General features: G+C 42.9%; 2 protein-coding genes across 3 annotated transcripts in view; both read right to left on the bottom strand.

The window, feature by feature from the left end:
* Positions 1 to 5,464: 5,464 nt before the first annotated feature.
* Positions 5,465 to 12,764, bottom strand: LOC113590345 (endothelin receptor type B). The gene is given in 9 exon segments (XM_035522953.2): positions 5,465 to 5,917; positions 6,659 to 6,789; positions 7,026 to 7,159; positions 8,074 to 8,220; positions 9,481 to 9,517; positions 9,519 to 9,671; positions 9,792 to 9,844; positions 10,012 to 10,395; positions 11,092 to 12,764. Coding segments are annotated over 8 exon segments (792 nt in total). The 5' UTR covers positions 10,102 to 10,395; positions 11,092 to 12,764; the 3' UTR covers positions 5,465 to 5,870.
* Positions 12,765 to 25,702: 12,938 nt separating this feature from the next.
* The window catches only part of cog3 (component of oligomeric golgi complex 3), a 19,390-nt gene continuing 17,592 nt past the window's right edge, over positions 25,703 to 27,500 (bottom strand). For both annotated transcript variants that reach the window (XM_027030452.3, XM_027030451.3), the window contains 2 exons: positions 27,408 to 27,500; positions 25,703 to 27,291 (listed from right to left, as the gene is read on the bottom strand). The exon at positions 27,408 to 27,500 is cut by the window's right edge and continues 6 nt beyond it. In XM_027030452.3, the coding sequence (XP_026886253.3) occupies positions 27,262 to 27,291; positions 27,408 to 27,500 (123 nt within the window). In that variant the 3' untranslated portion in view covers positions 25,703 to 27,261. The remainder of the gene's footprint in view (positions 27,292 to 27,407) is intronic.

Below are 27,500 nucleotides of genomic sequence, written 5' to 3' on the forward strand. Positions count from 1 at the left end.
CTTAACCGAGGCGTCGTTAGCCATGTCGTCCTCCAGGTTGTAGCCAGCCAGGTGCTGGGAGCAGAAGTATGTTCGCTGCTTTTATGAAGAAGAGCAGGACATGCGTGGCAGTATGACATGGAACACGTGACACCCTGAACGTCACACGTTTCATGTGACATGCTAAACGTGACACCCTGAATGTCACACGCTACTTGGGACACCCTGAACATCCATTAACATCAAATGGTGCCACTCCATGAAGTCATGTCTGTTGTAACCATTTAATTTGATGGAGATATTTGATAGTTTTCAGCTGAGATCATACAATGTTCCAGATATAAACATCACTAGACTACTTGAACAGTTCTTTCAAACACTTAATTCATACTTGAGAGAAAACAAAAGAAACGTAAAACACAAGCACCTAAGAGTTCATTAAAATATTGTACATAGCTACTTCCCTCCAGGCAATTTGACACTTTTTGTAGTAACAATAAATTACACAAACCATTTATGTTTACCTTCTATTGTCATCACACCTGATGCCCATACAGATCTTGTATAAACTGCTGTATGGTGTGTGAATAAAGTGTTTCTGACTGCATTTAATAACCAACATGTGGCAGTTTGATTTTCTTTTGCCAGCATGTTGCGTATTTAATTTTCGATGACTAAGAAGCTAGCAGATGTTTCTGTTTGTTCAGCCTCCATCAAAACAACAGGGAATCTCATCTGTAGAGATGCTAAGTGTTCTGAAACCAGTCAGATCAGTAGTTCTGTTAAAGGTGGACGTAAATAATAACACGTTAGATCTTTAGTTGCTGGCCAGGAGTAGGAAGGGTCTTGCCAGCGTGCAAGCAGCTCTTCACCTGCCAGACGTGGCAGAAGGACGTGAAAGTGTGGCTGGCTGTTTAGAAATACAGACAAAGTTTATGAGGAAGAAAAATAAATATGTTTTTAAATGTGTAACAAGGAGAATTGGGCGGTTTTGGACTGCCAAGCCTGGGCCATTATCTCTCTCCCTCCCTCTCTCATTCATGCTCTCTCTCTCTCCCTCTTTCCCTCTTCTCTCTTTCTCTCCCTGCCAGTAGGCATTAGACCAGCACTTCTACAACACTGTGGGATGCAGCCACCATATGGACAGTAGTTTGAGCCAGACCGAAAGACAAAAAGCCTTCTGGGCAGATTCCCCAGATAGCTAAATGAATATTTTATCTCATTTCCATCTAATTTGCACTAAATCATAATACAGAACACAAAAAAATGTGTAATTAATTTATAGAACAGATCAAACACAGGCTTGTATAGTTATTTTCCTTTTTGGGGGTGGGATGGGAAGCTTATTTCACTGTCTTGAGAGATTTTCCTTTTACTGTTGTTTGGTCTCTGTTTTTCAATACCTGTCTGTGTCTGAATCTCATATAAAGAGTTCCTTGTGCCAGTAAGCCTGCAGTTTAATTAAATTTATACTGTTTAATTAAACCCAGAGCCCTGGGAGACGAACTTTCAGCTGGGAGCCTGATGTGTAATGCTTGTGACTGGCCAATCGCATGTGGCCTGTTCTCAGTCTGGCGCAGGCCACTCTGACGTTCACTCCAACCCAACTGGGAATACAGGGTTTGCGTCTCGAAACATGGCAATTTTGAGAAAACAAATCCAAATAATCTAACCTTTCTTCAGGAAAGGAAATGTTAACCTGTACAGGTTTTGTATCAACACAATCAAATGATTACATATGACGTACCGTTTAGAGTTAGGGATAGAGTTACTAGACACCTTTTCTTTTGAATTTAATATAAGTAACAGCAAAATCACCAATATGTGATATACTGTATTTAATTACGTATGTCCGTATGTGCAATATAGTTCTATCTCTGTAAAATGTAAAGCTCAAAGCCCTAGTAACAATACAGGGTAGTGGTAGCACAAGGGTTAAGGTACTTGTAATGTTGACTTGTAATCAGAAGTTTCCAGTTCAAACCACACCACTGCCACCTTGCCACTGTTGTGCCCCTGAGTAAGACCTGCAATTACTCAAGCTGTCTTTAGTCATAATTTTTAGTTGCTTTGGATAAAAGTGTCATGTAAATGGTGTATCTACAATTATTAACATACTTGGAGTAATAAGAAGGCTGAACAAAACAAAAACTGTCCCTTTATCTTTATCTATTATAGCTCATTTATTCAGGTATATTCAGGAAAGCTTTTCAGGAGTACCTACTCAGTATACTCGTTAACATTAAATTACAGCTAGAGCTAACCCTGCTAATTACAGCTAGAGCTAACCCTGCTAATTACTGCTAGAGCTAACCCTGCTAATTACTGCTAGAGCTAACCCTGCTAATTACTGCTAGAGCTAACCCTGCTAATTACTGCTAGAGCTAACCCTGCTAATTATCTCTAGAGCTAACCCTGCTAATTACAGCTAGAGCTAACCCTGCTAATTACTTCTAGAGCTAACCCTGCTAATTACTTCTAGAGCTAACCCTGCTAATTACAGCTAGAGCTAACCCTGCTAATTACAGCTAGAGCTAACCCTGCTAATTACTTCTAGAGCTAAGCCTGCTAATTACTTCTAGAGCTAACCCTGCTAATTACAGCTAGAGCTAACCCTGCTAATTACTGCTAGAGCTAACCCTGCTAATTACTTCTAGAGCTAACCCTGCTAATTACTTCTAGAGCTAACCCTGCTAATTACAGCTAGAGCTAAGCCTGCTAATTACAGCTAGAGCTAACCCTGCTAATTACAGCTAGAGCTAACCCTGCTAATTACTTCTAGAGCTAACCCTGCTAATTACAGCTAGAGCTAACCCTGCTAATTACTTCTAGAGCTAAGCCTGCTAATTACTTCTAGAGCTAACCCTGCTAATTACAGCTAGAGCTAACCCTGCTAATTACTTCTAGAGCTAAGCCTGCTAATTACAGCTAGAGCTAACCCTGCTAATTACTTCTAGAGCTAACCCTGCTAATTACAGCTAGAGCTAACCCTGCTAATTACTTCTAGAGCTAAGCCTGCTAATTACTTCTAGAGCTAACCCTGCTAATTACAGCTAGAGCTAACCCTGCTAATTACAGCTAGAGCTAACCCTGCTAATTACTTCTAGAGCTAACCCTGCTAATTACTGCTAGAGCTAACCCTGCTAATTACTGCTAGAGCTAACCCTGCTAATTACTTCTAGAGCTAAGCCTGCTAATTACAGCTAGAGCTAACCCTGCTAATTACTGCTAGAGCTAACCCTGCTAATTACAGCTAGAGCTAACCCTGCTAATTACTGCTAGAGCTAACCCTGCTAATTACTTCTAGAGCTAACCCTGTGTGTTGATATTTAGTCTGGTATGTTAGAATAATTAATCAGTTATCCTACAATTTCATGTTATTCAAGTTCACCCACCTCTTTAAACAGCTGAAGAGCTACTGCTTCATCCTCATGACTGATCTGTTGTGTTCCTGCTTGGTTACGATGAAACTCTGCAGTCAAACTCAGCCTTTGTGGGTAAAACCGGACTTCCCGAGTACCACTGAGAGGCAAAAATTAATTTACACTCCATCTTTACTGATTTCTGATTTAGGAAGTAACTGGTAATCATTCTGAATAAGTCCATCTGCCAAATACTGATATTAAAAAAGTATACGTTTCTTGGTTCAGTATAATATATACATTATATTATAATACAGTATATTACATTATTATGCTCTTTTTTTGTTGTTATTATTCAACGATCAATTCACTGTGTTCAATTTAACAAAGTGTGCTTAAGCATTAAAACACTCTATTCTGATTCTGTGAAAGAGGCATGGCTCAGGTGAAGAGGCCCATCAGGACGTTTTCCCATCACTCTTTCTTGCGATCACCACCCCCTGACCTCGTTGTGTCATCCCTGCGCTCTCGCTGCCTCGTTCTCAGGCTCAGGCTCAGGCTCCTGAAGGTGTCCCAGTGCACAACACGTGTAACGGCGTGTTATAAATAGACCCGTCATCAATCAGTCACTGCGGCGGGAGGAGAACTCAGAACTGGTGCTGATCTGGCACTTTCTCTTCGACGTGTGACGGATAGAACGGCAGCATGAAAGGCAGGAGTTTCTCCAAGCTGCTTCTATGAGGGTGATGGGGAGGGGAGGCTGCTCTAATCATTCTCCTCACTCACGGGCTTTTTGACGCGAACACAGAGTGGCTTGTATGCATTGTTGTCGAGCGCCACAGCTATGGTGCCTGACATATTCTCCATTTAGCCCCCAATGGGAAACGGGAGTGCAATTACAGATAGGGGAATATTTGTCTTCAGCACAGGTGCCAGGGTGTGAGCGCAGTCCTGAGGCACCTGAATGACTCAAGCCGTGATTTGCAGCCCACACTGTGTGAAATGTTTGGAGGGAGCACCTGACATAATGGCTGGAATTGAGTTTAAGCCTGCAGGGACAGCCAGGGCTGAACAAACACGTGTGTGTGAGCGTGTGTGTGTGAGTGTGTGAGTGTGTGTGTGTGTGTGTGTGTGTGTGTGAGTGTGTGTGTGTAAGTGTGTGTGTGTGTGTGTGTGTGTGTGTGTGCGTGTGTGTGTGTGTGTGTGTATGTGTGTGTGTATGTGTGTGTGTGTGTGTGTGTGTGTAAGTGTGTGTGTGTGTGTGTGTGTGTGTGTGTGCGTGTGTGTGTGTGTGTGTGTATGTGTGTGTGTATGTGTGTGTGTGTGAGTGTGTGTCTTACCTGCCAAAACCAGATGTCCTCTTTGCAGAGTCAGAAGCTTTGTTTTTTAGCTGAAGACCAGTGTCTGTGCCAATGTCTGTGTCCATGTCTGTGCCTGTGCCAATGTCTGTGTCAATGTCTGTGTCTGTGCCAATGTCTGTGTCCATGTCTGTGTCCATGTCTGTCAGTGCCCATGTCTGTGTACGTGTCTGTGTCAGTGCCCATGTCTGTGTACGTGTCTGTGTCAGTGCCCATGTCTGTGTATATGTCTGTGTCAGTGCCCATGTCTGTGTATGTGTCTGTGTCAGTGCCCATGTCTGTGTCAGTGCCCATGTCTGTGTCTGTGTCCGTGTCTGTGTCAATGTCTGTGTCTGTGCCAATGTCTGTGTTAATGTCTGTGTCTGTGCCAATGTCTGTGTCAATGTCTGTGTCTGTGTCAATGTCTGTGTCAATGTCTGTGTCCATGTCTGTGTCCGTGTCTGTGTCAATGTCTGTGTCTGTGCCAATGTCTGTGCCCATGTCTGTGTATGTGTCTGTGTCAGAGCCCATGTCTGTGTACGTGTCTGTGTCAGTGCCCATGTCTGTGTACGTGTCTGTGTCAGTGCCCATGTCTGTGTCTGTGTCCATGTCTGTTTTAGTTTCCATGTCTGGACTATGTTGAGAGTCATGTATGTGTTGTCTTGTAAAATGACCTGTTCTAATATCCCTGGGCTGCAGTAAGCACTGATATGCCATGAACGTCAATATTTCAGTACAGAACACATATAGAACACAACATTGTCTTTGGACATTTTATTTTAAAATCAGACCTACAAAAATACACAAACAGTACATGAACACACATCAAAACAGATTCAAACATGCACTCACCCAGAAAGAGGATCTTACTGTCTGAAATTCTAAGATCAGCAAAAACAGAGAGCTAATTCTAGGACTGCTGTCCTGTGTCCTGTGTTCACCGAAGTCCTGCCTATGTCCTGTGTCCCATGTTCCCTGAAGTCCTGTGGTCTGGGTTAAATGTGCACACTGTCAGGCACGTCTTCAGGTTAGGGATATGACCAGACTGTCAGGCACGTCTTCAGATTAGAGACACGAGCAGACTGTCAGGCATGTCATGTTGTTAGGAACACAGTATTTAGGTGAAGGGTCATCCTTGGAGCTGTTGTCTGAGGCAGGATCTGTGACCTTTGACCTCATGAAGGTTTGTCCCTCATCTCGGATGTTCAGTGGGGAGGAGACACAGCAGCACAGTAATAACTGAGAGATAAATAAACAAAAGAGGATCATTTTTACAGAAAGTTCAAACTTAAAAAAAGATATAGACAAAAAATAATCCATGATAAAATAAACAGTGTATTAAGAATAATATTATACAAAACTATAATAAATAATATTTGACCCTCTAACATAAATCCATATATCTGGAAATACATCCCTGCTTTGAACTATATTAGCAATATAAATTATGCAGCACTGATATCATTGTACGCTTGCACTTTCTGCTCCCACTGTAATGGAATACGACAGAATCTGAATTAAGTTTCGACCTATTGTATTCTAGCTCACGGTTCTTGTGTGTGCTGTTGCCATTATCACGGCTCAAGGTTGCCTTTTTGTGTAGACAAACTAAAACGTTTGATGATGTCAGGCAGGATAATCGTATAAAGATTTGACATTCCACATGCTGCCATGTGATTTCCAGGGGGATACATTAATTAATAATTAATCTGTAATCAAACCGTGCTGGCATAATGTCACACAACCTTTATGAGGCATCTCATGCTGATGTTAAGCGAGGTCTACCAATGAGTAACAGTTAAAGGGTGAGTTACTGTTCTGCCTAGTTCAGGTGTCCTGTTCCCACTGTAGCAAGATAAAGGAACATGTGGTCGATCTGCTGGTGCTTTGCCCGGTACACGCCTGAGCTAGCAGAGAGCTCCAGCCTAGCCAGTGTAGTGTGAGAGATGGTTTGCTAGCCAGAACACAGACTGGGTTGACCTGGAAGTGTCTCTGTCTTGACCTGGAAGTGTCGTCGGAACCTTCTGCTGATCGTGTACAGGGTTATGGGATTGATGCAGGAGTTCACAGACGCCATGTTAATGCTCACATAGTCAAGAATTAGCAAGGCACTAGAAAACACCAGAAAGCAAAATGTTTTACTGGCAATACCACACACATGCAGACACACACACATACACGCACACACATACACTCACACTCACACATACCATCACACACACCCAGACTGACACCTACACACCCAAACATCCACACACACATAAACACACCCACATCCACTCACCCAACACTCATATATACACATACACACACACACACACACACACACAAACGCAGCATTACCTACCTCAGCATATCCCATCTCTTGGGGTCTTTTTAATCATAGATGGTCAGTTTCAAAACTCTGCTTAGGTGAAGTGGAAGCCAGCAGATGGCGAACACAAACACCAGGCAGAAAACAGCTCTGGCAGTTTCCTGTCTCTGGAGGGGAGAGAGAACCAGCGCGCTGGTTACTGTGTGTACACACTGCCACCAGTGTTACTGCAGCACTGCTACAAAGCAGTACAGTCTACACAGCACTCTGGACTGATGCACTACAGTCTACGTGGTTGTAAACACCAATGACTCGGTTCCTCGGTTCCTCGGTTCCAGCACAATACAGCTCTCTTCTTCACACACATCACTTCACCAGTCTGAGAACAAATTTTACACACACATCATCCGACGCCATGTGCTTATACGTTCTTTCAGTTCATTCCTCCCAGCTATTCAGTTCCTATTCAGCTGAAGGAAGCAATGTGCCATTGTGTGTCTTCAGTTTTCTGACCTTGTGCTGGTATTTGCATATGTTAGAGAAAAGCAGTATTAAACAGTCTATAAAGGATTAATCAGTCCCTTTCTAATGAGAGTGAAGAGCTAATCAGCCTAATGTCACCGTCATGTTCTCGCTACACAGCATGCTGGAGTAGATGGCTATCAGCAGCTCTTCATCCAAGCTGACATACAATGTGGGTGTGTGGATGTGTGGGTGTTTGGGCCTGTGGGCGTTTTGACATTTGGGTGTTTGGATGTTTGGATGTCGGTGCATGTGGGCATTTGGGCATTTGGCTGTTTGGGTGTGTGGGTGTTTAGACGTTTGGACATGTGCACGTGTGGGCCTGTTAGTGTGTGGACGTGTGGGCGTTGGTGTGTTTGGGCATGTAGGTGTTTGGGCATTTGGGCATTGGTGCGTGTAGGCATTTGGTCCTTGGTGCGTATGGGTGTTTGGGCATGTGGGCATTTTACGTTTTACAGTAAAAATGTTGTCCAGTTTTAGTCAGTTTCATATTATGGAGGTCAGTGAGCAGTAGGTCACACAGATTGAGGAGGACAGATGGGACATATCCCAGCCATACCTGTTTAAGGGTGTAGTTCAGCTCAGACTGCTGCGCACATGGCCTGAGAATCTCCTGACTCATACATGCGTAGAAGAATGCTGTGCACAGCAGGGGAGTCAGGAAGCAAAACCCAAAGAGCCACCAGTCTTTAGCTGCTTTGTAGAACTGCATGGAGAGAAGAAAGATGATGAACCTTTGGAAAATATGTATGTAAGTATTTGTTGGGAGGAGGATGAAGATGATGATGATGAAGAAGATGGTGATGATGATGGTCTTTTTTGTGCAGTACTGCAGCATTAGAGTTAAGTTTTAATGCTCAGAGAATTGCTGTTACTAGGTACTAGCAGCAATAGTTTATTTCCATAACACTTTTACTGTGCTAACATAGCTGTTACTCACCAAAAGTCTCAACAGTGTGTCATGAGTGAAATGACTCTTCATATCACACATTTATGAGTGTTTTACTCCAGAAGGATGTGGTAGAACTCAAAAGTGTTTTACACTGACAGAACCTAACTGATAGTAACTTGCCTGTAAACAAATGCCTTGAAACTCTTATTCCACATAACTGAGTATAGAGTACATTTACTCATTAAAAAGTAAAAATAAAAAACTAATGTTGCTGTCTATATATTCCTCAAAACTCTTACTTTCACATACCATTATATTTAACAACCATAACCTGAAAAATTAACAATGACAAATAACTCTAACCCTGACTTTAACTCTAGCCCTAGTCCTAGTCCTAACCTAATACAAATCCTAATCCTAATCCTAGTTACTCACAGGTTTCAGGCCTTTTTATGTAAGAGGGAAGTGCCAAGGTTCTAAATATGCCAAATGAGTCAGACTAAATGCTGAGTTGACTAGGTGCTAGCAACAGTTTCACACCACGTGAGTCATAGCTAATTCCTATAAGATCTCCTGGGTCCTCTAGAGTAGAGCTGCCTGAAAGACTGTCACTTGTAAACATGTCTGTAAACATATCTGTAAATGTCTGTAAACATACCTGTAAACATGCCTATACACATGTCTGTAAACATATCTGTAAACATGTCTGCAAACATTGCTTCCAACAGGAAGCAGATCCTTCCACCACAGTGTGTTTAAGATACAGACCCTACAACAGTATTGAGAACCACCACGTGAGCGTAATATAGACAGAGAGAGAGAGAGAGAGAGAGAGAGAGAGAGAGAGCACTGATGATTTCAGAAAATAATAATTTTCTGATAATAAGAGTGACCTGGCCTGTCCATTACAACTATATGCAGCTGAGTAACTAGCTTTTTACTACATAGTGCTGAACACTACAGCAAAAATGTTGAAACTATCCCTGTGCTAAAAAACACTTTGATAGTCCTTACAGAAAAGGCCAGCATCAGTGACTCGAACAGAAGAATAATTTGTGAATTTTAGAGTATTACCTTCATGAAGTGTGAGTGTTGCACGGGGTGAATCAGACTCTCCTTTATACTCCGTTGTGATTTGATCAAACGCTATTGCCTCAGGAACAGCCAACACAGCTGACGTCATCCATATTATAAACAGTTTCAACGCTGTCCACTTTGGAATGCCTTGTTTTTTGATAAAACTCCTGGATGCAACAACTCAATACCTTGTAAGTAAAAACACAATCTTTTACTTTCATGGAGAAGATGAAACTGTAATGATATGATCATTTCTGAGTAACTGAAGGATAGTTTGTCTGGGATAGCTAGACTGTGTTTGGCTGCACCTGTCGATGCGTAAGGCACACAGCCCTAGGACAGTGATGCCCAACGAGGTCTTCTGGACAAAAGGGATGAGTTTACAAGAAGGAAACAAAGAGCAACGCATCATTGAAACGTTGAGACTTAATTAGGTTTTGACACAAATATCTTCAAAATTATATGAACCTTTGTCACATTTCTGTTCATTTGTGGTGCTAACAAATATGTTTCCGTTAGTGAACTCACCTTATACACATTGATGGGAATATCAATAATAATATGAATAATGTCTCCCAAGGCCAGACTGGCAATGAGAATTCCGAGTCCACTTCTCATACATTTGTTCCCTTTGATCGTCCTTAGTAAAGTCACATTCCCAACTGTTCCCAGCAGGAAAACGAGGCTGGAGACAACGGTGTTGATGTACTTGAAGGTGTCCTTTATCTGGGTCGTGCGTGTGCACAGGGGAAGAGGGGCAGCTGCGTGCAGACGTCAGAGCTGTGGGGGAGAAGTGCCTGCAGCTGCCGTGAGGTTCTGGTACCCTGCAGCCTGGATAGAGTCCTGCGACAGGGCAAAAACCAACAGCAGGACGACAGGGGAGGGGAGAGACTCCTTCATCACTTCACCTGCCTGCAAAAGCAATAAGATTAAGAATTTGAAAAAAAAAAAAAAACATTTAAACACTTTTCAACAATATGATTAAATAACACGTAACTATTTAAAATTAAATAATAAATATTACGTGTCTATTCAGCAGCAGAAAATACAGAAAATGTGAAATTACCTCAGTCTTACCTATCCTCTGCTATCACACATATCATACCTAGTCTTGCATCCGGCCAAACACATTTAGGCTGGTGTGCTTTTGGGTCACACCCCCTGTGGTTCAGTAAAATGATGTAGACTCCCTACTCAGCACTTCAGTGTGTCATGCAGCCATGCCCTCGGGCCAGCTCCAGATGTGTATGTGTGTGTCTGTGTGTATGTTTGTGTGTGTGCTACAGTAAGTTACCAGTCTCCACATGCTCTCTGTCTGAGACACCAGCTCAACTGCAGTGGGGGAGTCTGTGACCCCATAACCTGTGTGTGTGTGTGTGTGTGTGTGTGTGTGTGTGTGTAGTGGAATATCTGCTACATTACTCTAAGAAAAAAAGCATATAACAAATCATGTAATTGCTTGCATCTAATTTATGCAAACTGTTTTAAGACCTAGTGTCGATCATAAACCCAAAGTTCTTTAATTTATCCTGAACAAAGAGTTTGCAGTGCTAAGACTCCTTTACTCAGCTAAACCTGATATCACTCATGTTATGTCATCACACTCACACCTGCAGCCAGTGGTGAGGACCTTCCCCTGAGTCTCCAGGTCTGTGTGGGTGTTTCACTCCTGACTCACCTGTAAGGCGGGGGGTGTATATTTCTGTTACCATCAACCAGTAATTTCTGCGAGAACCAACCTAGTAACAGCTACTTCGCTAGTTAATTCCTAATTTCAGTTTATGGCATTTTTAACTTAACAAGACAAATAGCTAGAGTTAAAATAATAGGTTTTGCAAATCTCACAGTGTTTTAATTAGCTAATTGAATATTTGTGAGAAATTGTAATGCTATCAACTATTTCACTATTTCAGAATGCGGACTGTACAAACGTAAAGGTGGAAATGTTAAAGAAGGTGAACAAGAAGCCAGCTTCAGTCTCGTGTGAATTCTCTCACAGTCTTATGCCATAACACACACTTCCATGGAAGTTTCCAAAAGGTTTTTAAGAATCAAAAAATGACACATCTTTTCATTGTAGTCCAAACACTAACTAAAAAATGACAATCACATTACTGATTTTGTATTTGTCGTTAGACACTAATGGATCAGGAGGAGTCTGGGCCGACAGACCTGACGAGTGCGTTGCTCACAGACTCGAGGAAGGTGCACTTACAATGTACACGTTCGTACAGTCACATATTCACGTTACATATTTGGCAGTCTTTGAAGATGAGGATGGGCTCCTTCTCAGTAAATAAGTGAACAATATTTATTTTATAAAGCTTTTACACTGACTGCCAACTTTTTAGAAAAACAAACAGTTTCCACACTGTTAACGAGGGCATGCTGGTTATATGGCATCTGTTAATTCTCAGCATTTCTAGCAATTCCCTGTGTATGTTTTTAAGACATAATACAGTTCTAGTTAGGGATGAACATTTTGCCTTTTTATTGTCCCAAAAGATGATTGAAAACACATGAATCCACTTAGACATCACAAGGCTGCTGGAGAGAGTATTAAACAGCCTGTAAAGCCCTCCTCACTGTTCACTGACCAGAGCTCGCTGTAGCACATGCTCAAATACCCGAGTTCACAGACACACCAAAACATGGTGGGGTCATCACCATGGTAACGGTGAAGCCACAGACTGGGAGTGGGCGGAGCGGAGGAGACTGGCACACAGCTGTGTAGGTGTGACACCAGAGTATGTCATCAGTACACACCCTGTGTCCTGGCCATTCATGGTCTCAACATGTAACATGCTTCATGATGTAGTTGTGTACAATGCTCTGGCAACGTGTGCTCAGAATGGCTTGATTTGTGAAAACAAAGGATGAATATTTTTCTTTCTCCTGTTTGTTGCCACTATAATTGCTAGTCTTGAGGTCTGAAGATGAAGATGGGGTACAGACGGTCCTGCAGGGGCTGACCACTTCCTTACATTCTTCTGTACTCTGTCTTATTTCTTATTTATCGGTGATTAGCACATTCACTTTCACCAGGCACAGCAGTGCTCACATTACACCACTACAATGTTTAGGCTTGTCCTTCAGAGGATAGAACGAATGTTTGTCTGCCATATTTAAAATACAAGATGGTTTTGTTTTTCTTTAATATGAAATGTGACTCTATGGCTCTCATATTTTGGAGGTGTGAAATTGCAGTTTTCTGCTGTACACGTTGACTCTCCAAACCTATATAAGCAGACTCAAATGAAGAAATAAACAAAAATTGAGCCAACCAGTAGGACTAAGAACCTTTGTTCTAAAAAACACCACTCGCTGATTCCTCTCGCAATCCCTCTGCCCTAAAACACCACTCCAGTCCCTGTGACACTGACCTTCAGTCAAATGAGGAGGCAGGAGGACAGCCAAGAGACTGAGGTGTACTGCATACCAAGCACTGGACCACCACCTCGCCTGAGTCAAAGCAGCGCTCAGTTCATTTGGAGAAGGTCAAATCCCCAGACACCAGCCATTACAACAACCACTGTAGCCTTTACTCTGTCAAGAGTGAAATGCCGTTACTCAACATTAATGCAGTTTAAGGTAGAACCACAGCTGATGTGATGTGAAAAAAGTGCCAACTAGAAACCAACTAATCAATTCATTAGCCGAGAAGAACTAGAGAATAACTCCAACCCAGAGAAGAACTAGAGAATAACCCCAACCCAGAGAAGAACTAGAGAATAACCCCAACCCAGAGAAGAACTAGAGAATAACTCCAACCCAGAGAAGAACTAGAGAATAACCCCAACCCAGAGAAGAACTAGAGAATAACCTCCAACCCTGAGAAGAACTAGAGAATAACTCCAACTCTGAGAAGATCTAGAGAATAACTCCAACTCTGAGAAGATCTAGAGAATAACCTTAAACTCTGAGAAGAACTAGAGAATAACCTTAAACTCTGAGAAGAACTAGAGAATAACCTTAAACTCTGAGAAGAACTAGAGAATAACCTTAAACTCTGAGAAGAACTAGAGAATAACCTCCAACCCTGAGAAGAACTAGAGAATAACCTCCAACCCTGAGAAGAACTAGAGAATAACTCCAACTCTGAGAAGATCTAGAGAATAACTCCAACTCTGAGAAGATCTAGAGAATAACCTTAAACTCTGAGAAGAACTAGAGAACAGGGCCCAAGATGTGAGGGACTTCCTGTACTCTGTACTACTACTAGTCATGATGAAGAATGTGAGAGCGTATAAAGAGTTGCATAATAACTGGAACATTGGCCAGCTGTTTTGTGTTGAATATAAATCAATGCAACATTGTGTTTATTTCCACTTTTATTAATTCATTTTCAGAACCGGAGGCTTAATGACATTAACAGCATTATACAACATGGCAAAATGATGTCACAATTTTGTAATTTTGGCTACATTTTTATTTCTCTTTTTAACTAAAGTGGTTCACAGTTTAAAACAATTTTCAGCAGCTATCTGATGAAGTTGGGATTATTACTGGTACTACTCGGGGTTACTGCCATTACTGGGGGTTACCAGCATGACTGCTGGTTACTGGTATTACTAGGGGTTACCAGCATGCCTGGGGGTTACCAGTATGACTGAGGTTACTGGTATTACTGTATTACTGGGGGTTACCAGCATGACTGCGGGTTACTGGTATTACTGGGGGTTACCAGCATGACTGTTTCATTTCCTCTTCAAAATAACTTTTTTTTTTCAAACACTTGGATCTGTTTTAGGAAATCCCAGATTCTGCTGCCTTCCTTTGCTAAGGCGAAATAGTTGTATTTTTGCGTATAGGCGTCTTTTCAGAGGAAGCACGCGCTCAGGTTTAATCCACACTCGCTGCCCAGACAGAACCGTTACCATATATCCTTTCTGTTACATCCTGCGTAAGCGCATACTGAAATAGATCCATGTTTAACCCTAACCCTTACCCTAACTCTCTTACCCTCTCATACCCTAACCCTAACTCTCATACCCTAACCCTTACTCTCGTACCCTCTCATACCCTAACCCTTACTCATACCCTAACCCTTACTCTCTTACCCTCTTATACCCTAATCCTTACCCTAACCCTTACTCTCATACCCTCTCATACCCTAACCCTTACTCTCATACCCTCTCATACCCTAACCCTAACTCTCTTACCCTCTCATACCCTAATCCTTACACTCTGTTACCCTCATACCCTAACCCTTACTCTCATACCCTCTCATACCCTAACCCTTACTCTCGTACCCTCTCATACCCTAACCCTTACTCTCATACCCTCTCATACCCTAACCCTTACTCTCATACCCTCTCATACCCTAACCCTAACTCTCTTACCCTCTCATACCCTAATCCTTACACTCTGTTACCCTCATACCCTAACCCTTACTCTCTTACCCTCTTATACCCTAATCCTTACCCTAACCCTTACTCTCATACCCTCTCATACCCTAACCCTTACTCTCATACCCTCTCATACCCTAACCCTAACTCTCTTACCCTCTCATACCCTAATCCTTACACTCTGTTACCCTCATACCCTAACCCTTACTCTCATACCCTCTCATACCCTAACCCTTACTCTCGTACCCTCTCATACCCTAACCCTTACTCTCATACCCTCTCATACCCTAACCCTTACTCTCATACCCTCTCATACCCTAACCCTAACTCTCTTACCCTCTCATACCCTAATCCTTACACTCTGTTACCCTCATACCCTAACCCTTACTCTCGTACCCTCTCATACCCTAACCCTTACTCTCGTACCCTCTCATACCCTAACCCTTACTCTCGTACCCTCTCAAACCCTAACCCTTACTCATACCCTAACCCTTACTCTCTTACCCTCTCATACCCTAATCCTTACCCTAACCCTTACTCTCATACCCTCTCATACCCTAACCCTAACTCTCTTACCCTCTCATACCCTAATCCTTACACTCTGTTACCCTCATACCCTAACCCTTACTCTCGTACCCTCTCATACCCTAACCCTTACTCTCATACCCTCTCATACCCTAACCCTTACTCTCGTACCCTCTCATACCATAACCCTTACTCTCATACCCTCTCATACCCTAACCCTTACTCTCGTACCCTCTCATACCCTAACCCTTACTCTCATACCCTCTCATACCCTAATCCTTACTCATACCCTAACCCTTACTCTCTTACCCTCTCATACCCTAATCCTTACCCTAACCCTTACTCTCATACCCTCTCATACCCTAACCCTTACTCTCATACCCTCTCATACCCTAACCCTAACTCTCTTACCCTCTCATACCCTAATCCTTACACTCTGTTACCCTCATACCCTAACCCTTACTCTCGTACCCTCTCATACCCTAACCCTTCCTCTCGTACCCTCTCATACCCTAACCCTTACTCTCGTACCCTCTCATACCCTAACCCTTACTCTCGTACCCTCTCATACCCTAACCCTTACTCTTGTACCCTCTCATACCCTAACCCTTACTTTCGTACCCTCTCATACCCTAATCCTTACACTCTGTTACCCTCATACCCTAATCCTTACACTCTGTTACCCTCATACCCTAACCCTTACTCTCATACCCTCTCATATCCTAACCCTTACTCTCTTACCCTCTCATACCCTAATCCTTACTCTAACCCTTACTCTCATACCCTCTCATACCCTAACCCTTACTCATACCCTAACCCTTACTCTCTTACCCTCTCATACCCTAATCCTTACACTCTGTTACCCTCATACCCTAACCCTTACTCTCATACCCTCTCATACCCTAACCCTTACTCTCTTACCCTCTCATACCCTAATCCTTACACTCTGTTACCCTCATACCCTAACCCTTATTCTATTCCTCTCTCTTCCTCTCTTACTCTCTTTTTACTCTCTCTCTCTTCACAATAAAGTAAAATTGACATTCCATGTCCTCAGGACACAATTTATAGCTCTGTATCTATAAATACTCATATGCATGCATACACACATGCGCGCGCGCGCACACACACACACACACACACACACACACACACACATACTCAGCATTCTGTTTTCTTCCTTTAAAGTTCTTAAATAGAGTTTGCTTATCAGACCAAAAGAAGTTTGATTTGTTATTTTCAGAAGTGTTTAAAGAGCCTTCCTGAGCCCTGCAGCAGTCCGGCACCAGCTGGTCTGCGGGCGCAGTTCTAATCTCCTTCACTGAAGCTGCAGACTTCATCTACATTGTAATGAAGGATAAACAGAACCAGACTGACATGTTGGTCATCTCTACCTCCAGAGGCCATGCCACATTGCCATCATTCCAGCGGACTTATCATCTACAACTGCTGCCAAGCTGTCGCTGACACAGTGCGTACACCACATGTTCAAGTTCAAAGGATTTTTCATCCAAACATAACTAGCCATGAATGAAAAAGAGCAAGACCAATTAGCATGAGGAAGGACCTGCTGTATGGCTGCACCCGGACGTGCACGCGCATCCCTTCCAGCCAGCGTGCACAGCTCCTCATACACTCGCTCCCATGTTGGCGGCATGCTGAAGGGCTGATGGAGTTACATACTGGTGGAGTTACATACTGGTGGAGTTCAGTGTTGGGTCATTCCAGTATGATTTGAGTGTCAGCAATTTCTATAGTAACAGAGTAATCAACCATCAATTATAACTTACTGTAACTTTACTGTAATTGTTATTTCATGACTGTTAAAATCATTTCTATATTTCTTTTCTGAGTACCTTATTCTCCCAAAGAATTACCAGTGGTTACATTTCAGTGTGTTTTTAGTCCACAGCTAGTCTTATTGCATCCATATTTCACCAGCTGTTACCCAGAGGCCCAGATGATGCCAGGAGCTGATTTAGTGCACGTGCAGCTACAAATGCCGCGTCTGCAGGTCTGCCCTCTGCTGGACAGGCTGTGCAAACACATGGCCTGTCCCCATCTGGCCTGCTGTTGCCCATGGAGCTTAACCAGACCTCCACGCAGGTCCAGATTCAGCACCACATACAGCACTATGCATCAAGAAAATTGGAGGAATGGAGCAATTATTTATTTAAAACATAATAAAGTAAAGACATAAGGTTCAATTTAGATTAATTTAACTACCCCAGTCATACACTTTGAAGAAAACCAAATAGCTTTTTTATTATTAGAATCTGCAACTCTAATAATAAAATCTATTGCTTTCCTCAGCAAGAACCGAACGCTTCCAAATTTGCGCACAAGATGCTAATCAATTAGTCCTATATAAGTAAACAGATGCCTAGAAACAGAAAAAACTCATTTCTAATTAACATCTAATTTATTAACTACTAACAAACCTTCATTAGCCAACTTTGATTTCACTACCAGCTTATAGGCTATTTATTAACTGCTGGCCAGTAGCAGGATACCAGTCTGCCACCAGGTCTACTCAAAGTAATTGTGGATGTCCAGCTGTCATTCTTAGCTCATGTCACATACTTGACTCTGTCATGCAGGTGTCTTCTCACGCAGTCAGAATTCATCCTTGTCTTTCTCTCAGGACACCACCCAGATTCTTGTTCCCCTCTCCTGACTTGACTACCACAGATCTCTCCGGGCAGGACTTCCCGTGCGCGACATCAGACCCTGCAGCTGATGCGGAACGCTGCAGTACGGCTAGTCTTCAACATTCCTAACTTCTCCCATGTCATTGGACTGCTGTGTTCATTTCACTGGCTTCCTGTTGCTGGGTCAGATTATATTAGATTTAAACCCTTCAAATGGAACAGCTCCCTCCTACTTGATGGCTTTATTCAAAACCCGACCCTTACCCGATCCAAAACCCAAACCCAAAACCCGACCCTGAAACTGAACTGTCTTGCATTTCATTGCTGTTACACTGAGCTGCGTCTCCCAGTCCAGGTTTCAGTACTGATTTTGTTTTGGCAGAATCACAATTTAAGGGTATTTCTAGACTTTAATCTATTTGTACTCGATAACTTTTTTGATAACTTTTCTGGATGCCTGTAAATGTAAGTCTATTTAATGGTCATATGATCAAGTGTCCAAATCTCAAGTATAAAAGAAGCACTTCAACACAGGTTGTAATGGTATTCTTTGTTCCTAGAGAAGTTGGTACCAGAATCAAGATTATGCAGGATTACACAGTTGATGTTTGACTACACACATCCACAGACCACTGAATTCATGCATCATCCAGTATTATGGCCATATTAGCACCTTTAAATTAGAGATTAAAAACAGATTTTTTAATATTGGGAACTGGAAAAAATGGACAATGTCCATGTCAAGTTTTGGGACCTCTTGAATTTTGTAGTTGGTAAATGTTTTTTGTTATTATTATTATTCTTTAGGCTATTTATCTTTTAAGATTGCATAATGTTGTGGAATGCCAGCCTATATCTGAAATAACTTCTGTCTTTATTCGGGGTGGTGGTATTTAGAGGTGATGGTGGTGTTGGGGGTGTTTAGGGGTGTTTAGGGGTGGTGGTGGTGGTGGTGGTGAGGGGGTAGTGTTGGGGAGTTGTGGTGTTGGAAGCAGGGTGTGGAGCAGAAAGGTGTGTGAACGTGTCGGCTCGACCAGGGCCCTTCAAAGGCTGCTGGGTTTTTCCATCTCCTTATATTGTTGCAGCTTTGAGAATCTTTACACCCTAATCAACATAGTACTATTCTGATTAACTTCAGAGCCCTGAGTGTACATCCCCATCCCAGGAAAAAGAGAATAATTCAGTATCTGAGGTGTTAGAGGTGAACACATTTACTTTCACTGAGTTTTATTTCTTGACTATCTTCTGTATTATAAATTCAGCAGACTCGCTGTCTATAATGTACACATCCCAATGACTCAGTATCTTAAATATGCTCTTTTATTTGTTAGAACAGATTGAGTACACCCCAGTCGGTTCAATGACAAATTAGCTTGTTTTGGTTTATGCATTCTTTAAACACTCTATTTCGTAGCACAAAAGCCTGCTGTGGAGAGTGAGATGGACCTTGTAATAGAATCCATCCATAACAGCATATGTCAACTAGTGATGCAGAAACTCTTCTGAAAGCTCACACCGACGAAGGGAAGTTTGACATGGTGGGGCATGAGCCAATTTTTATGCGTTACACATATTTTTATGTCTTGCTTTAAGGACACATCTGGATCCATATTTAAAACTGATCTGACATACTGTAGAGTCTTCATGTGGTCATGTAGATATTTTTGTTTGTTTTTCTGCATTTGAACAATAATAAGGGAGGGGTATGTAAGTCGATTAACGATGGCTTTGGGTGTGAACACGGTTTGGCTGAAGGTAAAACCTTCTCCAGCTTGTGGGGATGTTACTGTTTAACCAGCCCTCTCAGTACTGCTGTGTTCACAGATGGAGAGTCCTGCTCGAGGGCGAGTTGGACGCCATCCTGCGCAAGCACTGCCAGCAGGCACCGCATGCTGTGGTGACGCGCCAACAGCTGGCTCACGTCACCCGCCCTGAGGAGGTGAGTGCCAGCAGACTGCTGTGTGCTGCCCCAGCGGAGACTGGTGGCAGGCTAGGACCAGAACAGCTGCTTTCTGAGGTGACCACAGCAGTGGTAGTAGCAAGCTCAAAGATAGTCGACATTCATTTATTTATTGTGTTCATTTTAGGCGGCACATGGGCTGTACTGTAGGTGTGAATTCACGAGTACCTTTTGCACCTGATAAATAAATAAATTGTGTAAAAAGGCAATTAATGGATCGGAACCATCTCAGTTGGACGAGACATTCACCCCATCTGTAATCAATGAACTGTTTTAGCTGGATTAGCAAGCCCCACCCCCTCACCTCCTCTTTAGCTGTTTTGTTTGCGAAACGGCCCGGCGAATGGCTGTGCTCCTCTTGGAAGAGAAGGAAACGCCACCCTGGAGAGTGTGAAGATGGACTTTGGCCCTCAGCCACCATTCCGAAGTGCAGCCAAAGCACCCGGCAAGAAGAGGTGGGAATTTTGGAACCTTTCAATTCTGCTAAAACAGATAACCACATATCCAAAGCCATAAAGGCACCCAGAGCAGTGAGACATGGAAGACTGCCATAGTTTTGTTCTGTACTCAGAAAGTTTAGTTGCACGTTACAGTAAAAAGCACTCCAAACCAAACCAGTCTATAAATATAGCCACCCACTCAGCTTCTGCATTTACAATGTGCCAGTCCTGCTAATCTTTGAAAGAACTGTACAGTGTGAGAGAATGTTCAGTCCAGTGGCATTTCTGATGCCTGATGTCATATGTACTAAAAAAAGAAATGTTAAAGGAGGCTCATACTCGAAGTTCTGAAGGACCAAGAGGCTTCGGGTTCAGAACACAGCGCACTCAGAAAGACGAGCAAGTCCTCAGAGTTTTGCTATTGCACAATATCCTGATTACCGCCACAGTATTCGGAGCCTGCACTGATCTGATATCCGGATGTTTTGCATCCCCAACCCCCACCTAACTGAGCCAGTCGCATTCCAGTACAGATGCAGATGTTCTCTAGCTGTTTTGAAAATGTCTTCCTATACTGGCATTTATGTGAATGATGAGTGTTAACGGGTTTGACGAGCAGGAGGTGTCATTTTACTCACAATCTGTGTATGTGCAGGCAGATTAATAAACGGTCTGCACACAGATCTTGGTCTTGTTCGTGATGTCTGGTTTTCGTAAATGTTTGAACTTCAGTGTTATGTCCCTTGTGGTTTTCCTTTCTACCATTACGTACACTGGGCCGGCGTGGATCTTAGCCCTGTAGGTATTTGTGTAGGTATTTGTCTCTTGGGAAAAGACTCAATTCAAAATCGCAGAAGTGAAGAGAAACACGATCTGCTCATGGCCTGTCTGACAAGGCATCTGGAGAGCAGAGCCCAAGAGTGCCGCCACCAGTTACTGAGGCCTGCTGCTGGAAACAGGGAACCATTAGGATCAACCCAACTGCTACTCTAATTCTAATCTTAATCCTGTTTTAACTCTACTATACCAAACATAATCCCACACTGTTCATTTCATCACACAGATGCACACTACCCTTAATTATAGGGCTAACTCTACCAACCCTCTGTAAATCCAACAATAGCTATATTCTTAAGTTTATGAAGTCTTTCTCTTCTCATAAATGTAATATGGAGTAACTCTGGAATTTCTTTAAAATGCCAAGTTACTGACTCACCTTCATCTTTGGTGCACTCTGGATACTGTAAGTGACATAGACTTCACACCCTCCTCCGCTACACAACAACAGTCTGATTTTACTGCACGTCTGCTAACAGAGCAAGAATGTTCTTAGCGCACAATATCAGACTCTCATATAGGAACATCCACCCTGACATGACAGGACTTGCACCTTTTTAACTGAAGTAAAAGGATGTTGAGGTATCCATCCATCCTTTTCATAGCAGACACACACACACACACTATATATATATATATATATATATATATATATATATATATATATATATATATATATATATATATAATGTGTGTGTGTGTGTGTGTGTGTGTGTGTGTGTGTGTGTGTGTGTGTGTGTATATATATCTCTAGAAAAAAATGAGACCGCTCCAATTTTCTCTTAAATCGGCATCTCCGCATGTACAGCAGCCATTCCATTCAAGTATTGAATTCCTTCACAGACACACCTCATTCTACTTAATCAGACACTGAATAGGTGATCACCTTAACAAAATCCTGTTCTAACGAGCAACAGTATAAAACTACTGCTGCTGTTATCTTGTTATAGAATATTCTCGTTATAGAACCTGGATGGGAAAAGCTGTGCTAGAGCTACCCAAAAAGTAAGTGTAGTCAAACTACAGCTACAGACCATGCCAAAGGTGTTGAAAAGAAAGATTCTTAATAAGCAAAAGAAGGGTTCCATTGTAACTTTACTGGCAGAGAGATACAGTGAGCATCAGGTTGCTTCTGTCTTGAAAATTTCAAAAACTGAGGTTCATAAGAACAAGGTCAAGCAGCAAACATATGAGACAACAACAGCTACAGACTGGCAGAGGTAGAAAACGACTCTACTGACCGTGGTGATCGCCACCTCATTCGAATGTCACAACCGTAAGATGACGTCAAGTGACCTACAAAAGAATGGTACGCAGAAGCTGGGGTGAATTGCACAGCAAGGAAGGTTCAAAACAGGCTTCTGGAGGCGGGGCTGAAGGCGTGCAAAGCTAGAAAAAAGCCCTTCCTCAATGAGAAGCAAAGAAGAGCCAGACTGAAATTTGCAAAAGACCATAAGGATTAGACCATAGAGGACTGGAGTAAGGTCATCTTCTCTGATGAGTGCAGTTTTCAGCTTTGTCCAACACCTGGTCATGTAATGGTTAGACGGAGACCTGGAGAGGCCTACAAGCCAGTGTGTCACACCCACTGTAAAATTTGGTGCAGGATCGGTGATGATCTGGGGATCTTTCAGCAAGGATGGAATCGGCCAGACTTGTCTTTGTGAAGGACACATGAATCAAGCTACTTACAAAACTGTGCTGGAAGAAAACTTGTTTCCTTCTGCTCTGACAAATGTACCCCAACTCTGAAGATTGATTTTTTTTCAACAGGAAAATGCTCCATGTCACATAGCCAGGTCAATCAAAGTGTGAATGAGGGACCACCAGATCAAGACCCTATCATGGCCAGCCCAATCTCCAGACCCAAACCCCAATGAAAACCTCTGGCATGTGATCAAGAGGAAGATGGATGGTCACAAGCCATCAAAGAAAGCCGAGCTCCTGGATTTCTGTGCCAGGAGCGGCGTAAAGTTACCCAACAGCAATGTGAAAGGCTGGTGGAAAGCATGCCAAGACACATGAAAGCTGTGATTCAAAATCAGGGTTATTCCACCAAATATAGATTTTTTTTTACTCATCCTAAGTTGAAATATTAGTACTGTGTTGTTTATAAATGAATATGAGCTTGTTTTCTTTGCATTATTTGTGGTGTGAAATTTCTGTAACTGTTTTGTTATTTTGACCATTAGTCATTTTCATTAAAAAAACAAAACAAAACAAAAAAACCACATAAAAACAATGTTTTTATCTGGAATTTGGAAGAAATGTTTATAGAGTAGTTTATAGAGTAAAACAACTGCTCAGCCTGGCCAAACACACACCCATCCATTGTAAAAGTAGAGAAACTGATCATTTTGTAGTGGCGTCTTTTTTTCCCGGCGCTGTATATAGTTCCAGATGAGGAGAATTGTAGTGAAGTACACAAAGGTTTCCAGAGACTGTAGCCTGCAGCCACTCGACATGTGCTCCATGTAAACCTACTAACCCCGGCACACACACACACACACACACAAAACAAAACTAGCATGAACAGGATCAGAAATTCTCTCTCTCTCTCTGTAATATACATTATATAAATTGCACATGGTAATCTTTTCAGTCTTTTGCATTGGTTCACACACTAGCAAGTTGGCACATACACAACCTGGCAGGAACACTGCAGCCGGCAGACATTTAAATATTTACTTCCACTGTGAATTTAAAAGGTGGTAAACACACACACACGTACTGGAATAATAAAAACTGGAAAAGGTTCTCATTTAATTTGGTTTTATAACAAAAGCAAATATGAAAATGATAACTGTGCCTGATCACAACCCAGATCCTCATACATACCAGCATTTAGCATCCAGATTCATCTTGTTTCTATTAGTTTTGGCTCTGGGCTGTTAAGAGTCTAAAGCAGAGGGTCCGAATGGCCCTTAACGCATGTTCCTTTACCCCTCAGGTAGCCTGAGAGGTGACCCAACATCTAAAGGCCATGCAACCTGCTCCCAGCCCAGTGGAGTCAGAAGGGGAGTTAAGGCAATTGTGCAAGGTTACCAGTAAACGCCAATTTGCCCAGTCTGTGCCCTGTAGAGCGTAGCCTAAAGGTTCAGGGATCAGGTGGCCTTGTGCTGAACACAGGGCTGCACATCTGACTGCTTTGTAGCCTCATAACAGCAGTTTGAAATGGTTCTGAGGCAACAGTTTTTGGTCTGCAGCTTCCATTTGGCGTAGACTGTAGGCATAGCCGGAGAAACCCTGCAGATTGTGAAATGTTTTTCTGAGGCTCCAAGATTGTGCAGCAGGCTTGTTTTCACTCCTTAGCCAGATTCAGTTTCATCTTCTGCTACACTATAGGTGTGGTGTGGTTAACAGTGACTGAGATACTAATCGTGGGGGTGGACCACAAATGACTGCTGGCCAAGGTAACTCCACATACAGCACTGGTGCTTAGTGTTAACAGCCCCATAAAAAAGACCAGCTTGAGTGAGCTTGTGAGTTCCACTGGACCTGGGCTGTCCTGTGCCTAATGTGCAGTGGGCCTTTAAGCCAGCGTGAACACCACCCAGATGGGTGTGGTTTACAAAAACAGGAGCCCTAACGCAGCTCTGGAGTTGGTGGGGCCTGGACGCACACATGCACGCTCACACATGCACACACCTCCCTTCCAGGCTGTGTGCACATCTGAGCCCCCACGTTCACATCCACTTGCGTATCGTCGAGTATGTCCACCTCAGCTTCCGCCAATCAAGGAGGAGCACAAGCATCAACACAGGGGCCAAGCACAAAGTTAATTCTACTGCTCTAGGGGAACAGATCTGTGCATTTACAGTGAAATAATTAACATGAAACATTAACTGTTATAGGATGATTATTATATTTGAGTAATTTGTTAGACAAATTGTTACTGTGCCTCCATCAGACACCTGCAAAAGTTTCCTTTGGTGGTCTGAATTGAAAGCGTCAGAAGACAATTCATTCAAATGCTCTCAGCCCTAAATATAGAACTTTACTATTTTGTCTAAATAGCTAATGAATTACAGTTTTACAAGCTTTCATGAGCTGGTTCAGCTAAAGCTGTTATGACTACAGCATGGAGCTGCAGGGCAGCTCAACGAAACACTGTCTACCAGTAGAGACAATTTGTCAACAGCTATTAATATTCACGTCTGTTGTGTTCAACAGCCACTAAGTAAAAGTCTGACCTCCATACTGTTGTATGTTCTGATTTCACTGGCGCAGGCTCCAGACGACCCCCCCCGAGAGCCACGGCCTGCTGGAGAAGATTCAGAGCAGCTGTTCTCCTCCAGCGGGCACCAGCCTGGGTTAAAGTCTAGCTTAGCCTACTGGCTCAGAGCCGAAGGCTTTAGATACCATGGACAAAAATAAAACATAAATAAAGATTTTGAGAGGCTACTAAGGCTTTGCAAGCAGGTACAACCCACCGACTCCCGAAATAAAAAACACAGATCACTTTAAGCTTTTTTATTTTCTGCCAGAGATGTTTTGGAGTGAGCTTGCCAACTTTCTTATGTAACAATGTGAAGAATTATTTCTGAGAACCGTGCAAAGATCAGAAAAAGCACATCAATGACATCAAAGGTTTCCGGCAACCTTCAAATCTGGACATGATGGGTCTTTGTCCTAACGCAGAAATAAACAGCAGAGTGGCCATCTCCCCCAGAACGTTGCTAATGTCTAATTAATTCAGATCAATCAGTCCCAACAGTGCAAAAGTAACTACTACCATCTATACCAATGTCATCTTTATCTTGCTTAATAGAAAAGGAATAAGAAATGATTCTTTTTGTCCATAATTTTAAAATTAGTGACCATCTTTGATGCTTGAAGACGGGGCAGGTCCTGCCCTACCCATCTGCCACTCCAGTTTCCCTACGCAACACTGCTCAGCCTGCCAGGACGAACGAGAACAGTCGGGCATGTTGGGTACATGCCAGAGCTCAGCACTACGGTAACGCGGCTGCATTTGTCCTGGTCTAAGGGAGATGAAATTCCAGTCATTACCAAGAGAGAGACAGCGAGACAGAGAAGCCGGTGTCCTCATTTGGAAGTGGAGTGTCTCTTGAAGACAGCATGGGGGATTATGCTTCCACTTCAAACTTTCCGTTTCCGTTGTTGAAGCTGGAACAGAACGCCTCGTTCAGCTGGGAGGAATCACACCTCAGGAATAAATACATTTCATCTGTACATGTATGCCAACGCCACAGGGACAAGGCTCGTGTTTGGTGAAGCCGTCGGGATTTTATCGTCTACACGACATACGGGTACGTTATAACCAGACACAGCAAGCAGAGTGATCCCAAACTAAATTTAAATAAACAGATTAAAGGGCAAACTTGCAACAGTCTCCAGGTGAACTGAAGGAACATCCCTTAAAACCAAACCCATGCCATCTCAGAGGAAACCAGCCAGAAAGACCCAGGCTGTAAGACATCACCAACGCTTTACCAAATACATGCAGAACCTTAAACAGATGCTGATAAAGGTTTGACATGAGTCATTATGTGGACTCAGATCAACAGTCATGTTATTTCTGAAGACTGTGTGTGTTATTTCTCTCGTGTAATATCAGCTGTTTTCTTGTGCTGTTGTGTTCACTGGATGCGCAAACAAAATCACTCATTTCTGCCCCACGTCTGGCTGTTGTGTGTGAATGTAGGTCTCCATCCAGAAGAGAGAACGGGCGGAGTCCTCCACCTGCACTCCTGTAGTAGAACAGCCCCCACATACAACATAACATTCGCCACAGATCAGAAGTATTTGTACAAAATAAACTGGTAAAAAATAAAACAAAAGAATTAAAACCAAACATTCTCATCCCAGGTCCGCTACTCATGTTTCACAATTGCACCGTCGGTGTAAGTTAAAGTTCTGTGTAGTGCAGTCACGGGAAGTCCAGTCATGTCCAGAGCTCATCTCAGCCCAGCAGGGGGCTCTGGCTTCTGCTGGGACCGTTGCTGGTCTGGCCAATGGGGGAAGCTAGAGAACACTGAAGGAACCCACAACAGCTACTTATTCACCGACAGTAACAGGCTGATCTAGAAGGAAGCAGGAAGACAGAGTCACGCGTCAGTGTAATTCATCAACAGACTTCTGCAAACTTGTCCTTCCTCTGGGACGTGGACGGCTGGAGGAAGTCGTGATCCACACGCACCTGCTCCATGGACGGGCTGGCAATGATCTGCAGGTCCTCTCCACTGTACTCTTCTGCCAGCATGCTGTGGAGTCTCTGGAAGACCTGCTGAAT

Source organism: Electrophorus electricus, chromosome 9 (assembly GCF_041902795.1).
Source record: "Electrophorus electricus isolate QZ-2024a chromosome 9, ASM4190279v1, whole genome shotgun sequence".
Lineage (NCBI taxonomy): Eukaryota > Metazoa > Chordata > Actinopteri > Gymnotiformes > Gymnotidae > Electrophorus > Electrophorus electricus.